General features: G+C 43.5%; 1 protein-coding gene across 2 annotated transcripts; it reads left to right on the forward strand.

Annotated features, from left to right (window-relative positions):
• The first annotated feature begins 2188 nt into the window (after positions 1–2188).
• LGALS3 (galectin 3) lies at positions 2189–15512 on the forward strand. Of its 2 annotated transcripts, XM_063439420.1 has the most exons (7): positions 2190–2292; positions 10699–10719; positions 12025–12175; positions 12239–12522; positions 13464–13552; positions 14894–15059; positions 15307–15512. In XM_063439420.1, the coding sequence occupies exons 2-7, from the start codon at positions 10702–10704 to the stop codon at positions 15460–15462; spliced, it is 864 nt and encodes a 287-aa protein (XP_063295490.1). In that variant the 5' UTR covers positions 2190–2292; positions 10699–10701; the 3' UTR covers positions 15463–15512. The 2 variants fall into 2 exon arrangements, with proteins under 2 accessions (XP_063295489.1, XP_063295490.1); XM_063439419.1 differs by having other exon boundaries at positions 2189–2292; positions 12025–12522.
• The last annotated feature ends 1869 nt before the right edge of the window (positions 15513–17381 follow it).

Below are 17381 nucleotides of genomic sequence, written 5' to 3' on the forward strand. Positions count from 1 at the left end.
AGTCTTTATATGTCCTTAGCACACTGTTATTGGTGGTGGTAATGCTTGGGCACACATATCTGAATTCATTCTTTATTGATATTAAGCATGCATGTCTCCTGCTCTGTAAATATTAAATATCATTTGGACAATTGCTATTTTTTAGGCCGCCAGAACCACTCAGTGATGTTCATTGGGACTGAATTGATTATTATCCTTATTAAGTCCATTTTCATTAATTTTGGTACCTTGAGGACTTCTTACATTTTTTACACTTTGAGATACACAGGTTTTTAAGTTAACGATTGGTTTGTAGTACACATTATAGCCTCAGAGTTATCTTTTCAATCCTCCAGCCCGGAAGAGCTAGTCAATCCTCATAATTTCACTCATGGGTGCTTGGTTGCTCAGCACTACTGTTGCTTAGTTACCCTAACATCCACGGTAGAGACGTTACGGAGTGACGTCACACGTGGTCTCCACTCACTTCCGGGTTCACGATCGGGTGGTGGCGAGTCACTGCACTTTTGATTGGTAAGTGTTCATTTGTAATATGTATATATTTGCACAGTTTAATAATTGTATGTTCTGATCTTGAAAAAGACCTTATAAAGGTTGAAACGGCGATCATTGGAACTATGTAATTTGCACAATAAATCAAGTTTAATTTTCAAATCCAGGAGTGCACCTCTCATTTTTCTGGATATACACATACATATACACGCGGCATGTGTGTTTGTGCTTTAGGGTGCACACCCTAATGCAATGGGCTGCGCTCGCCTATGACAGTAAAGTTATAGATACATTGTTACACATAGAATAGACATATACAGTACAGTTATAGATACATTTGTATGCATATGGTACAGTTATAGATAAATTGTTGCACATATAATAGACATGTACAGTACAGTTATAGATACATTGTTACACATAGACACATACTGTACAGTTATAGGTACATTGTTACACATACAATACACATACAGTACAGTTATAGATACATTGTTACACATATAGCAGACAGATACAATACAGTTATAGATACATTGTTACACATACAATAGACACATACAGTACAGTTATAGATACATTGTTACACATATAGTAGACAGATACAATACAGTTATAGATACATTGTTACACATATAATATACACATACAGTACAGTTATAGATACATTGTTACACATATAACAGACACATACAGCACAGTTATAGATACATTGTTACACACATAATATACACATACAGTAGTTATAGATACATTGTTACACATATAATAGACACCTACAGTACAGTTATAGATACATTGTTACACATACAATAGACACATACAGTACAGTTATAGATACATTGTTACACATATAGTAGACAGATACAATACAGTTATAGATACAGTGTTACACATATAATATACACATACAGTGCAGTTATAGATACATTGTTACACATATAACAGACACATACAGCACAGTTATAGATACATTGTTACACACATAATATACACATACAGTAGTTATAGATACATTGTTACACATATAATAGACACCTACAGTACAGTTATAGATACATTGTTACACATATAATAGACACATACAGTACAGTTATAGATACATTGTTACACACATAATGTACGGCACTTGCTAAATCCAGCACCTTCCAGGAGTAAACTCTCAATTTTCATGTAATAATTCTGGATGGCAAAACAGAGGTAAAAATACCAGATTAAATGTTTTGGCTACTTGTATCTTTGAATTCTCACTTTAGTAGATAACCCTGAGTATGTTATCTCAGGCCGACCCACAGACCTGCAAACTTAACGTAAAATTAGCCAAGTGTTTGAGATTATCGTACTTTTCCTTTCTTGCCCGTCCAGCTGGGTTTGTTAATTAATTCATGTAACTTTCACCCTATAACTATTCATTGTTTTGTTTATTAATAGTATGTGATGACAGTCTAACTAATGAGAGATCTATCTACATGTGTCCTGTAAACAGGTTCGGCTTGCAGGAGACGGATTACCTAAATGTATTTTGGTTTTATTTAACTGTCGAACAATAAACAAAGCACATTTTTTTCTTCTAAAATGTGTGTTCCTGCCCTAAAAAGAATGTGGGAGAAGCAGGCTGCTTGTAGCAGGCCTTGTATTGAGAGTAGGGGTGTGTGTTGCTGCTCAGGTTTTGTCAGGGGTGTGGTGATTTTGGGCGTTTAGCCATCAGCTCTCAGAGCAGCCTTTATAACAAGCTGTAGCAGTAACTGCTAACATTTTCTGGTTACCCCTCAGTCTCCTGATTGTGATACGAGGCCTTCTGTAAGTATATCTTTTATTATTAAACCTTCTTTGGTTAGTTCCCAAAAATGACAGTGTTAATAACTTGTTTGTATGTATTCATAGTTATTTGTTTATATTTTATAAAATATTTTACCAGGAAAGATACATTGAGATTTCTCTCGTTTTCAAGTATGTCCTGTGTCCACAAAACATTGCATTGATACAATAGGATACAATAAAATACAAAAAACAATATTAATAGACAATATATAGAAAATTTGACATAGAACATGTAGGATATATATATATTACTGTTTTATATTCCTGCTTACAGCTTGTTTTGTAACTCTGTGTGTCCCTATAAGTCTGCGTTCTCTCCCTGTTGGTGTTGCAATGTTTAGGCCGCAATAGCAGAGTTAAATAAAATGTTTCCAGTTTGTGTGTTTGTCCGTCTGTAACAGGATCACTGAATAACTAGGTAGTATCCTGACTGGCCTAATGAATAAACCCATTGTGGCAGCAAGCGCTTATTAAACCTCTATTTTCTCCAAGTTACCTGTAAACAAGGGCTGAGATGTGTGGGACTTGGTGTTCTTATTTATAAAATCGTAACTAGGGAACTATATTACACAAAAAAAAAATAATTCACTTTATTAAAATCCCATCTGTATACCATCAATCTAGCTACTACTCCCTGCTAATTGTAAAACCCATAATTTGAGATCTTGCTGCTAGATGGTTCAACCTAGCTCAGAGGATTCTACCTGGCTCTAGAGATATTAACCCTCTCACTGCATGTTGGGTGCAGAGGGAGATATTAACCCTCTCGCTGCATGTTGGGTACAGAGTGTCAGATTGCAGGTTCCATTCTCCTATAAGTAATACATAGAGAAGGGCAGTGTTTACAGATATACGCAATGACTGTATTCCTATGAGAACCCATCCAGTACCGAGTCTACCATCAGCAGCTGTTTGAATAATACTCGATACAGCTCAGCCTTTCTATGCGATTTTTCTCTTTTTTTTTTTTTTTTTTTTTTTCTTTTTTATTCTTTATTTTTGTAGTGCACATAGATATTACAGGCAGGCATGAGGTGCCCCGAAAGCAGTCCTCAGGCATTTTCCTTGCGCAACATGCGGGACAAAAGATTAACAGGCAAAATTTTTTTATATTTTATGCAGCTTGAGTTAGGCTTTTAAAAATGGGTATGTATTGTAATAAGGCTTGGTAAATGTTCATGCTAGTCTATAGATGTTACAGGTTATGCATGCATATAATTTTTTTTTTTTTTTTTTTTTAATTCTTTATTTTTGTTGTGCACAAAATCAACAAGTAGCCTTGGTGCGCCACAACAGCGACATCAGGGTAAGATAGCAGTCATTTGTATTACATGTTGTGGCATTCGTTGAACAGGCACATTTTTAAGGATATATTTTAACAAAGATTAACATTTTAGTTTTCAGTGAAGAAAAGTTATACAGATAGGCTAATCATATGTCGCCTCAACATGGGCACGGATCACTAAACATATTTCAAGCCGTAAATGACACATGAGGAGCATGCACTTTTTCGTAAGATATGTGTAAACAGGCTTCAACCCTCTAGATGTTAGGTGGGGGAAAGCTTCCATGTATTGGGTTTTTTAGATTTGAGTTATATAGATAGCAAGCTTAACTTTACAGTGTAGCCCCTTTAAAATGGGCTTGTAGCTGGGCTTAATGAGTCATCTAGGGAGTTAGACAGGGTTTAAAGGCCCAGTGAGTACAGGCTGTGGATTAACATCTCAAAGAATAAACATAAGTAACCCCAACATGCAAGGCAGAAGTTATGAGTGGCATACATTTTCCTCTATACAGGAGGGATTCAGGAGACCTTATTATGATACAATAAAATAAAAGAGGGAAGCATAAGTATACTGGGCTTCTGGTCACACATTTAACTGATTAAAACTGAATAAACTGGGTAAACTTTTGTTGCCTCCGGGTAACGAGAGTCTCTGCATTATGTGCAGGGGCACAGGCTGTGAGCCGTGTAACGTGTCAGTCTAGGCTGCTTCAGCCAATGCCTGTTTTGGAGGCCTTTTCTGCATACCTGGGGCGGTGTCGTTCATGCCTAGTTGCTTGGAGCGGTGTCATCCCCGTTGTGTAGGGCACCTGAGGGGGTCGTGGCTTCACCGATCTCCTCTGCTTACTAGCTTTGCATGAGGGAGGTGAGCGTTGAGCTCTCCTGTGGCCTGCATCCGGGCGGTGAAGGTGGAAGAGGTTCAGTGGGTGCTGTCTCTGCCTCCGCAGTTGCGCCCGGCCCCAGCATGTAGTAGGGAGCGGTTCCTGTGGGGTCCTCCCCGCTTGCTTTGATGGCAGGCTGGGTTTGGCTGGGTTGTTGTTGACACCATCGGCTGGGTTGATTGCGTATGGTTGCGGTTCCTCAGGGGGCCTTGTTTCTTTCTGCGCCTTTTACGGGCTCTGATTGCCAGAGGGAGTGTGCGCCCGCATTGGGGACGTATCAGCAACACCTTGGGATGGGTGATCTTTTCGAGAGTGGGGTTTGTCCCATCTCTCCTATTGCCTTTACACTTCTTGCCAGCTGAGGGTTCTGTGAGTGGGGACTGCAGTAGGGCCTCCAGACTGCCCTGAACATGCGCTCGTACCTGAGTTCCGTGTCCCTTCTGATCTCGCACCTAGTGGTGTGTGGGCCGGCCGCCATTTTGTTTTCCCCGCATGTGGCCTCCGGACTCCGTGGTCCTGACTCTTGGGTATGGCTTGTCTGGCTGATCGTGTGAGGGAGGACCGGGATATCCCCCGCCGGTCCAGAGGGGGGGGAACGAGGGCTCTGAGTCTGCTTTTCCAGTGTTTTGGGCATCAGGAGAGCGGCCGCCTCTCCCGCGCCCGCCATGCCAGCGTGCCTCATCAGTGCATCGGGCTCCGATCGGGTCGGGTGTCGCTTGTGGGGTATCATTTTGTTTGCCCCGATTTCCCCCTTCACTTGGTGGCTGTAGCTTGGCGTTTTGGTGCAGTTTCAGCAGCTTAAAGTCGCTTTTACAGCAGCTGGCAGCAGGAGCTGGTAAGGATTGCTGCCGCTCAGCTCTGCGGTCCGGCCCCGCCCCCATGCATGCATATTATGAGAGCTGTATAAACATGTTGGTACAGTTTGGTATAGTAAATGGTCAGGCTAGATTTCAATTAGTCGCTTTAATACTGTTATTAGTCGATTTAATACTATCATGCTTTGATACTATAGCGGTGTAGTTAAACATACTTCTTGTCTGACTAGGCATAGAATGTGTAATTGAATGTTGTGCTAAACTTAACCTAGATATTTAGTAGCTGGAAGGCAAAGGCAATAAAACAGAGGGAGCATCAGCATTTGAGATTGCCCTGCAGCTTTTCCACCCCCAATTGGACTCCATGCCAGCAAGGTGACGTTCTGTGGATGCACATTTAGAGTCCTTTCTTTGGTCGTGAAGGAGTTTTAATTTTGGAGAGGGACAAAAGGTCTGGAGACTGTTATGTTAATTCTAGTCCCGTTAAGTGGCAGAGTAGTATGGCCCTTTATGGTTGACCTGTGATCCAGTCGGGTGCCTGTCTTCGGCGGCAGACCAGTCGGCTGTTGTTGCAGATCCTTCTGTTTCTGCCCCCATGTGATGATCTGGGCGGTGTGGTAGGTAAGGCCAGTGCGCTATGGCAGTGGCCCACTCCGTGTTTTATGGCTTTGGGCTCGATCGGTTTAGCGCAGCTCCGCCATAGCCTGGCTTGTGGGGTCACGGCTTGTACTTGCTTGTTCCCTTGCAGTCCGCATCAGCAATCTGCCCGTGTGAAGTCAGGAGAGGTGGGTGTGCCATTCGGCCTTTGATCGTGGGTGGCTTGTCATGCCGTCTCTGCCATTTTAGAAGCGGCCTCTTTGCACTGTGTCCACTCTGCTGGTGCTTTGAGTGCCGTTGTTGCTGCACTCTGATGGGCTGCGGGGTGGGGACCAGGATCACCCCCGCCGGTCCAGAGGGGGGGGGGTAACAGGGCCGGATCCGTCTAGCCTCGTGCTTCTGCCTTGCCGCTGGCGGGCAGGAAAGCCGAGCAGCGGCCGCCCACCCCACTCACCGCCCCTCCGAGGGACTAAAACTTCCCAGCAAGCCTCTCCTCGGGACCAGGGTGGCTTCATGCACTGGGTCACAGCTACCAGTCTTTGGATGAGTATGTAGGTAGTTTTTAAATTGCCAAAACTGGAGAGTATCTCAGGAGCTACTCCATTGTGCGTCCGTTCGGCATGGCTGTCCGGCCCCGCCCCCCTCTATGCGATTTCCACTAATGGGGAGAGCAATTCCGCAGCTCCCTGCCAGTGTCTGGCGCCTGACACCATAGTATATGCATGCGCTGGCGGAACTAATGTAGAGCGGGACCTGGTGCATGTGGTTTAATTATCTTGTTTTGACCGCCATGAGCGACCAAAATAGTCCCAACTGCTGTGCATCTCCCATGATGCTTTGTAAGCCAGAGCTGTATATGTGTGAACAGATTATTGTAATTGTACCCTGTGTGAATTGGGATGCGTGACTGTATGAGCGTCTCTGGCTGGGATGCGTGACTGTATGAGCGTCTCTGGCTGGGATGCGTGACTGTATGAGCGTCTCTGGCTGGGATGCGTGACTGTATGAGCGTCCCGTGTTTGTACTGTCGCCATTTTAATGCAGTGTTGTGTTTATATGTTTTTGAATGCAGGGGTGTGTTTGTGTATCGTATTGACATTTTGATTGTTGGAATGTATGGAGAGAGAGATCCATATATTTCTCTCTCCTTACATCCCAAGAGTCACAATTGGCATTTTATTTTTATTTTTTTTAAGCCATACATTTTGGGTGGCTTCCCTGGCATTTAGTGGGATCTGGCTGAGGCTGATTGGGGCTGGTCCGGCTTCCTAGCCCTCACCACGCTGCTCTTTGTAACCTGGGCTTTCTTCCTCCTAGAACTGCAAATCTACCAGGATTAAAGGGCTTCAGTGTCCAACCAGGCCCCTGGTCAGGTTTCCAATCAGGTGACATTGTGAGTGACAACCGATGATGCTCCCTGCAGTTTGTGTGCCGGGGTGTAGCTGCGTGGCCGGTAGTTTTTCTGCTGTCTGCATGCACCCTGGGCTACGAATATCTTTCATGGACACAATTGTCCCCAGTGTCCTGCTTCCCTTCTTGTTCTTGTATAGAACATGTTACCTGCCAAACCTAGAAATTCTACTCCTTGATCGAAGGCTTGTGGCCAACTCAAATTTCCTGCCATCAAATACATTTCAAGATTGAGCCAGAATCGGTTTATTTTAATGTTTTGGTTTTTTTTTTGTATTACAGCATATTTTGTCATTAAAATGTTTTTACTTGGATTGTTTGATAGGGGATACATTGTATAGAATGACTTGCAGGAAGTTGGAATTTTGGGTGGTTGCAGTAATCTCATTCATCTGGGCTGTGTATAAATCACCCTGCTTCCCTGTACAGTGATCACACATAGATTATTCATTAAACTGTAAAATAAAATATGAAATGTTAAACTAAACTGTGAATATTAATAAATGCAAATCTAACAGGAGCCTGGTCGCGCTGTTATTCAGTGTCCAACCCTGGTCAGAATTTCCCATCAGGTGGTAATAAAAGGTATACAGCTTTGTATTTCTAGCGCTATAGTATCCCATCACTATACTTACCTCTCCTGGCAGTGTTAGGGTTAATAAACCCTTACTGTAGTTGCCCGATTTTTAAAACGCCAATCTCCTGCGGTGCTGGGTCAGCCCCCTCCGAAGTAACCCGACAGGGCGTGCTAACTACTGCAATGCTTTCCAATGGAGAGTTGTCTGACACTGGATGTCCTTGTGCAGAGCATGACCAAAAGTTGCCTAGCCACCAGGATGTGTCTCTAGTGGCCCCTGTATGCATGCACCACAGGCAGGCCCAGACTGGCCAGTGGGCCGCGATGGCCATGGACCGAGGCCGGCAGGGGAGATCATAGTATCTCCCCTGCCGACCCATGCAGAGCCGGCGCTGCTGTGGGACTTCATGGGCCGGTGGGGAGATCAAAGATCTCCCTCACCCACCCACAGGCATTGATATGTGGCAGGAGGGACCCGTTACTGCGGCAACGCTCAGGTCTCGTGAGACTCGTCACTAAGACCACCAAGAATGACCGCACTGTGCACACTACATTCCTTATAAGCAAACACATACAACATTCTCTGAACACACACTGTGTACATCCCCTAGCCACACATAGTACACCACAAATGAAATCGACCTATTTACACAATACCACACCACAATCGGCTCACGCTACACACAAGCATGCACCATACAAGTTGAAAGCAACCGGCTAGTGTGTGCTGAATCCTAATTCCGTGCTTATTTCCGGATTGGTCATAATATAATTTATACCTTTTTTATAATGTTTCTTACTTTCCCTGACTTTGTATAAAACCAGGTTTGGAGTCCCATTTGTTTTTGAGACTCCAGTAGTTAATTTATTATTTCTAATGTAATTTATCACTGAAAGCTACACCTTCCCCTGAGGCTCAGTAATCTACCCAGCAAGTCACTTTGTAAAAACAAAACCGCACAAACCAGTTTACATTTGCAAATTCTCAAATACTTTGCATTTCTTTTTCAAAGAAAGGTAGGCAGGGCACCCCCACGCATATCGCTGCCTCGTTATCACTCTCTCTGTAGGATTTTTTTTCTGGTGACCCAGCAGACACCATTTAAAAAGGCGGCACTAACAGTAAGTGCAAAAATCCAATTTATTGTGTTTATGGAGATAATGCTTTGCATCAATGTACGTGTTCTGCAGTGATCTCTGCAGAAACCCAAAAAATTGACTAATTCGTGATGGTGACTGACTGTTTGCACACGGTCATCGTACCACGCCAGTCTTGATTATTGTCATATTTGCACGGTCATTATGCAGGAGCATCTTCAATAATTCTCCTCTGCCATAACAGTACGAGACTCCGGGGATTACACAGTAACAGTTCATTTAATGGTTTCAGTGTGATGTGAAATGGGGAGCCTTGGCCTATGGTGGACGTATGTAACTATCTGCGGTGTTCGTAATGGCCGCTAAATTACCTGGCACAAGGGCGTTTAAACCGGTGTTCGTACTGCACTTGTCACAATAGCGTGGCTGTCACTTTGTGCTGGGAGGATGGAGGTCAGCGGGGAATTGTCTGCAGCTCATAAAACTACTTCATATGACGACTGTGTGTGTCTACGTTTGAAGTGACTTTTTTTTTTTCCTTAAATCTAAACCAGTATCAGAACTTATACGACAAAACAAGGAAACCTTGTGCATTTGTCACATGTGGTTGTCTTTGGTAAATAATTGATACTCTATACCCTACCCCCCCCCCCCCCCCCCCAATCTTCGTGTCCTGAGAAGTAGGATGGGGTAGATCCCACCAGATTACTGTCTGATCAGCCTGGTGTGAATGCTAGGCCGCCTGTCCATCATGCTGGGAGCTCTGTTTCAGCTCTTTCTAGCGCTCTCGCTACACTACTTGAGGATAAATCCCCGAAGTTGGTCCAACATCTAAAAATCAGGACTTTCCCACCAAAATCAGGGTGGTGGGCACACCTTATACTGTTTCTAAATCAATAAAATGCTTCAATTGACACACACTCTGCTTCATCTTAAACCTCTGCTGAGTCATTTTTCGTCAGCTGGATAAAATGCTTCAGTTGACGTGAAACCTCGTGGTAGTGCAGTCATCCTATTACATGGTATTCAAGTCCTGGAAGGTGGAGGCTGTGACGGTGTATAGGCTGAATGCCTCACCGCACACACACCCCAGTCTCTGGCTTTTACAGGACAGACCATGCTCCCACTCTGCAAAAAAAAGTGTGTGTGTGTGTCCATAACCCCTTCAGTCCAAGCTTTGGCAAATCCCAACCAAAAAGTTCTAAGATCCACTAAATATCTACACAGCCACCACACTCCAGATATTCCTTTTACTGCCATAGAAACAAACCGTATAATACCACTAACACACCCGCTCAAATTCCAAATCCCTGTATTAAACCTAAATAAAACTCAGTGTGTGTGTGTGTGTGTGTAGCATGCAATTAAAATTTGTAATCCTCCATATTGTTATTGCAGTGAGGAAATGCCGTAAGCTTGCATGAATAAGCAGTTTTCAGTGTAATGTCAATCCACGGATAATATGATAATGTCCACAGAAATGTATTCTTTAGTAACTTTAATCACTTGTAAAACCGAAGACCAACTTAGTGTAAAAACACTTACAATGGGTATAGAGAATAGAATACTCCCAAACAAACAGAGAAGAAGCGGGTAAATGGGTCCCAAAGACCAAATTAAATGGTGAGGGTAATGTCCACCCTGCTTCAGGTCGTGTGTGTGTTCTCCCCTCTAAATTCAGATATTTGTGGTAACTGAATTTTATTTTCTTCCTTTTTGCAGAAAATGTCAGACGATTTTTCGGTAAGTTATCAATTTAATTTTCTTTCTACCTGTCCTGTGCTAACCTTTTCCTGCAGTCTTCAAATACAATAACCTTTTCTATTTCCTTAAAATACAAATAAAAGAAGCTTGGTTTATCCCCTTAAGGACAGACGACGGATATATTCCGTCATGATTCCCTTTTATTCCAGAAGTTGTGTCATTAAGGGGTTAAACTATTACCCTTGTCTTTAGTGTCTTCAAGATTTTTCTTCCAGATGAAAAGGAAGATTCTCCCGCCCACCCCCTCCTCCATCTTATTTAATTTTATTTATTTACTATTCTACACTACCACCCCCATACGCCCCATTATCTTTCATTTTATTTATTCCCCAATGATCTCTCCTGACGCTGGCTAACTGACCACATTAAGTGAAAGCCAATGTTTCCAGATCAGCTTGGGACATGCTAGTGAAATCTCATTTCATCCAGTTTGTCCATACCATTATAAATCCATATTTACTGGCATGATATTACAAAACCGTGGTAAATGCATGTAGGGGCCACATCACCGTAATACCATCAATGTAACAGCAGAACCTATCTTTCACACACCCTCAAGTCAATCCGATGGATATGTTTTAAAGTTCACAGGATAATCACTGGAAAATGGAAACCAATTTCTGATCATTATCAGTTGTGCATGCTCCGCATGGAGGTGCTGAACATTCCCATCGAGGTACTGATTCAATGCATCTCTTTGAGGAGATATTAATTGGTGTACTGCATGCACAATAGCCTCATAATTCTCTTCTATGGGAAAACATTGGATGACATTTAAGATTAAACCTTTTTATTTTAAAGTTTGTTTTCCCATAACCGAGAAGGGGGGACTAGAAACCTGAATAGCCGGCGCTATAGTGTCCGGTATAAATGTTTGTATTCGTGAAGCTATAATGTTCCTTTTTACAAGCCTTCCAAATGATTAAATTTGGTTAGAAAAACCTTCCAAATTTGTCTATAAAAGTCCACGTTAAAGTCTATGGGAGATTTTTCTCCCAGTATTGAAATGCTTGGAAAGTTCATTAAAGACCACATGACCAGAAAATGCACGGATTATATTCTGCTGTACAAACAAAATATTTCCCTTGTGTATGTGCAGTACTCAATCTCTGGTGCTATTTTGGTTCATCTGCATAGCTGATCTGTAAACGATTGCATGGACAATACGTATCTAAGCTGAAACACCACATGATGAATTTCATTCCATCTGAACAAACTTTAAAAATGTGTTTTTTGTTTTGTTGAATCCTTCACATTGGCCACCTGACTTTCTTTCTCCATTAGTTAACAGATGCCGTATCGGGCCAAAGTCAAGCCCCAACCCAGCAATCTGGTGGGCAATCCTGGCCAGGTGCCCCTTGGGAGGGCCAGAACCCAGCAGCTGGCCAGCAGTACCCAGGGTATCCTGGTGCCCCAGGAGGCCAGCAGTACCCAGGTGCCCCAGGAGGCCAGCAGTACCCAGGGTTTCCTGGTGCCCCAGGAGGCCAGCAGTACCCAGGGTTTCCTGGTGCCCCAGGAGGCCAGCAGTACCCAGGGTTTCCTGGTGCCCCAGGAGGCCAGCAGTACCCAGGGTTTCCTGGTGCCCCAGGAGGCCAGCAGTACCCAGGGTATCCTGGCGCCCCAGGGGCCCCATCTAGTGGACCAAGTGCACCAGGTCAGCAACTCCCTGGACCAGGCCAGCAATTCCCAGGATTCCCTGGACCAGGCCAGCAATTCCCAGGTGCTCCCACTCCGGGAGTCACACCCAGCGCTCCTGGATATCCGGCACCTACTGGACCTGTGGTGAGTCTGTTTTTAAATTAGTTAAATCCGACATCGGCAACCTATTTGAAGTTAAATGAAAGTGAGAACCAGCAGATCTGTTCAGTTTGACTTATTTCTTTAAAATAAGCTCAAAGATTTCCATCTCAGCAGCATTCTGTAACCAGTCTTATGCAATGGAGATGAGTCCCGGGATTTTTCTTTACACATTGTCGTAGTAGGGGAACAGGAATGCTGGTGGGAATGAGATTTTCCTTTTTTTTTTTTTTTTTTTCCTATCCCCCTTATTTAAAAAAAAAAAAATGTAGAATGTATTTATTTTTATATTTTAAACTTCCCCTAGGAGGTTAGGTACTAAAGTAAGAAATTTAAGGTAAAGGTCCCATTTAATTCATGGCTGACTTGGCAAATTTAACCTGTTCGACAGCTTTAACCTTTCAATTCACTTTAAATTCCCAGCAATTCTCCCTTTAGTAAATAATGTGGGGTGAATGGGCCAGCATTGCTGTATAATACAGTGATCAATTAGTTTAATCTTGATGGTGCTTGGTGAAGGTAGCAGGCCTTGTCCTGACTTCTCAGACTCTGAGTAAGACGTTGAGTGCTGATAGTGTTACGAATGAAGGGTGCGTTTCCCTGAGTGATCTCAGAACAATCGCTGATTTAACCCCTTAAGGACCAAACTTCTGGAATAGAAGGGAATCATGACATGTCATGTGTCCTTAAGGGGTTAAGGAGCAGGTCCTGAAAGCTCTGTTCGGGGGCTCACCTCACCTGGCTAATTATAGCACCAAGGAAAAACTGCATGGGGAGCGTCCAAATAAAACACCTAGCAAGCCAACATGATGGCCTATGAAGTGCTGAATGAATCGCTGGAAACGTAGACTTTTTGTTTTGTATTCAATATGTCTGAAATACTGACTGCAATCCAATGATGTATTTTTTTTTTTTCCTTTTTGCAGAGAGTGCCTTATAATATAGCTTTGCCTGCAGGAGTTGTCCCTCGCCTCTTAGTAACCATTCAAGGCAGTGTTAACCCAAACGCAAAAAGGTAAAACTAGGAACCCCATTTTAATGCTGTCTCTGTATACTGCAGTGTGATCTGATGTGCACAATTTGAAGTATGTATATGTACTTTTAGATTTTATTTTGTTTTGTTGGTTTTCCCAGCAACTTCTAAAAACAGAGGGAGTCCTAAAACCTAGTTCACAACACTTTGACACCATTCCATCCATGACAGAGGTCTTGCATAGCATGTTCGAGTCAGACTTACAGTACCGGGGAACAGCTGAAATTAATAGATGGCCCAACATAATTTTAACCTTGGGTAAACCCTCTGGGAATTTATTGAGACACAACTTGGGTGTATGAGTGTGTATTGGCCAAATATGGTTTTAATGTAGGACATATGTAATAGTGTGCCTACATGTTCGTACCTTCTCCAGCATGTATTAGTAGGAGAGAGGCTAATTTAATAATTTGGAAGGAGTAAGGTACCATCTATATATGCGTTTAATGGGTTTCTAAAAGCGCCACAGACTACGTTGTGCTCCGTAGCGCTTATAGAAACCCATGCCACTTCAATAGTAAATTTCACATTCTATTCTCTTTTCCTCTGTCATATAGTCCAATTTTGGACCAGGTTCCCTAGCAAAATAAGCACAGCACATTGAAATGGTTTGTCTACGGTCAGGATCTGAGAGCTATATCTTTTCTAGATTAGACTGGCTTATTTGACATTCTCCAAGATCCCTATCCGAGACGTTAAAGTGTTCACTAAGCAAATTTACCATTTGTCTATGCATCAGGGCAACAGAAGTGTCCAGGCCAAATTTGGCCTATAACTGGTCAAAAAATAAAGGAATTGCACAAAAATAAATCCTTAATATGTACGACAGTGGGAAAGCCAATATTTCACATCTAAGTCAGGTAATGCAGATCTCGACACTGATCAGGGGCTGGCTCTGGACTAGGTAGTGGAAGGGTTAATCTTGGTGTATGACACTATCCAAGCCTTAATAGTGGCTTTGGTGGTTGGATACATGTTCTCCATCTGTGGCCCAAGAGCAGACTTTAATGGAGTAAGGTAAACTCTTGGCACCCTCAATCTCCATCCACAAAGGACTAGCATGCTCCATATTACATTTTAAGGGCTGCAGCCGCATTGGTTGCCAAATAATCATGAATTAAGTTTGGTAAACCAACCTTCACAAACCTGAGTTTTTGCAAAAAACGTAAATTTGATTCTCCAAGGGTGTGCTGTTTTTGTTTTTTTTCCAAATGAATCTTATTTTCTATGAATACATTTTGTAGAACTTGATCCTGTATGTTTGTTTGTTCCTTAATAGAATTATTTTTTTTTAATATGTAACTTTTTATTTCTGCTTTTAAGATTTAACTTTGACTTCAAAAAAGGCCATGATATCGCTTTCCATTTTAATCCACGGTTTGATGAGCGACCCTGGGTTATTGTCAGAAATTCAATGATTGGTCCCAAATGGGGAGATGAAGAAAGGGCTCAGGCAAAGTTCCCATTTAATACCGGCCAACCATTCACGGTAAACCTCGCTTGCAAATGTTTTCTTTTAACATCCTTTTCTCCCCCTTTTTTACTATACATCCCTTGACTTGGCTGCAATTTCAGTGAAATTCCAACACAGTCAAAATGATTACATAGATGATATCTTTATAAAATCATATTCTGCTCCCGATCTGCTGAACATCTTTGTCACAGTCTTCTAAAGTAATAGCTTGTAGACAGTATAAACTTTTAAATGGTCTATTTTGTCTCCCTCGTGTCTTCAGATTAAAGTGCTTTGTGAACCAGACCAGTACACCGTGAAAGTAAATAACGAGGACATCTGTAAATACCGACACAGAGTGAGAGAACTGAATCAGATCAAAGATCTGAGCGTCTCTGGTGATATTACACTGTCTGATATCTCATTTGCAATTGTTTAATTCTGGCCTGGGCATGCAGTCACGTTGATTGATATCTTTAACTGGGTACCGTTAAAGAAAAATGTTTGTATTTGGTGTTAAAATGCATTGTATACTCTAACAAATCTTTACATAAACGTCTGGATCGCCTACAAATCAATAAGGCTAATAAAATTTATCCAGCATATGACGTGTTGTGTTTTTTTTTTTTCCCCACCTAAAACAAAGTTTGTAAAATATCCTGCTTTCCACACTTGTCTTGGCAAAAAAAAAGTAATTCAACAACTTGTTAGCTATAGCATAAAGAAAGAATGTACATAGCTTAGTTTCTGCATGGTTTTTCTTTGTGGGCATCACATTTTGGTTGGCAATAGCTGCAGCTATAGTATCTGCAGCCTTCACAAACCATCTTTCTTCCCGGTATTGTCTGTCTGTTAATGTCCAATCACAGACTTCCACGTGCAGTTGAACAGTCTTTGCCTCTTGAGTTTAGAACCATCTGATGGGAAAAAGGCTCATCTCTAATGTGTCCGTGTTGAGATTGCTACTTTTTATAAGAGGAACATACCAAACACACGACTTAAAGTGGCACTGTCATGCCGAATCCCGTTTTTTTTTTTTTTAACCCCCCTCCCGCCTCCACTACATCCAATCGACCCCCTAGTCACCCCCAAATGCCCCTAAGCCCCCCACATTACCTCTTTTTAATACTTTATCTTCTGCCCCGATCTTTATTCAGGGCGCCGCCATCTTTGTGTGGGTAGGTGAAGTCCCTGTGGGACACGTCATCTACCCACACTACACAGACTGTGAGATTCCCGCACATGCCCAGTGAAACACCTGGACATGCGAACGGGAATTTCATCTATTCATTCATTCATCAGACAGACGAATGAATGAATAGAAAAAATCAGACGAACAAACTAACACTGTGTATCAGTGTTAGTTTGTTCGTTCAGTTTATTACAAGGAGGGAGCTACCGGCGTGCAGCTCCCTCCTTGTAATATGTAACTATAGAAGCGGCAGGGAGCAGTGCTCCTCGCCACTTCCTAAGCCCCCCCATGTCCCCCCTCACTCTATGGGGGTCAATATGACCCCCATAATATGACAAGGGAGATTAAAATCTCCCCAATACCCCTACTCGCTATACCGCGAGTAGGGGTATGTCCACTAAACAGTGAGCCTGTGGCTGCTCACTGTAAAAAAAAAAAAAAAATGGTAATAAGGGGGGGACCTACTGTCCCCCCGGCCCCCACCCCTGCGCGGTGGGTGGGGGCCCTAATAAAACAATAAGGGGGGGGGTGAGGACCTTCTGTCCTCCCCCCGGCCCCCACCCCTGAGCGGTGGGTGGGGGCCCTAATAAAAACAATAAGGGGGGGGACCTATTGTCCTCCCCCCCTGGCCCCCACCCCTGCGCGGTGGGTGGGGGCCCTAATAAAACAATAAGGGGGGGGGGACCTATTGTCCTCCCCCCCTGGCCCCCACCCCTGCGCGGTGGGTGGTGGCCCTAATAAAACAATAAGGGGGGGGACCTATTGTCCTCCCCCCCTGGCCCCCACCCCTGCGCGGTGGGTGGGGGCCCTAATAAAACAATAAGGGGGGGACCTACTGTCCTCCCCCCCCGGCCCCCACCCCTGAGCGGTGGGTGGGGGCCCTAATAAAACAATAAGGGGGGGGGGGACCTATTGTCCTCCCCCCCTGGCCCCCACCCCTGCGCGGTGGGTGGGGGCCCTAATAAAACAATAAGGGGGGGGACCTACTGTCCTCCCCCCTGGCTCCCACCCTTGCGCGGTGGGTGGGGGCCCTAAATGACCCCCCCCCCCATCAAGGTGACTAGGGGTCCCAAGCCCCTAGTCACCCCCCACCCAAAACATTCTATCCCCTACCTACCCCCCTCACCCTAAAAATAGTGAGGGGGGAATAAAATAACTAACCTGTA

The sequence above is a fragment of the Pelobates fuscus genome, chromosome 13 (assembly GCF_036172605.1).
Source record: "Pelobates fuscus isolate aPelFus1 chromosome 13, aPelFus1.pri, whole genome shotgun sequence".
Taxonomy (NCBI): Eukaryota; Metazoa; Chordata; class Amphibia; order Anura; family Pelobatidae; genus Pelobates; species Pelobates fuscus.

Bases quoted from the DNA above. Each gene is read 5' to 3' on its own strand.
- LGALS3 (XM_063439419.1), top strand. The intron at 12,523-13,463 runs GTGAGTCTGTTT...TCCTTTTTGCAG, and splicing joins CGGCACCTACTGGACCTGTG to AGAGTGCCTTATAATATAGC. The intron at 15,060-15,306 runs GTAAACCTCGCT...TCGTGTCTTCAG, and splicing joins ATACCGGCCAACCATTCACG to ATTAAAGTGCTTTGTGAACC.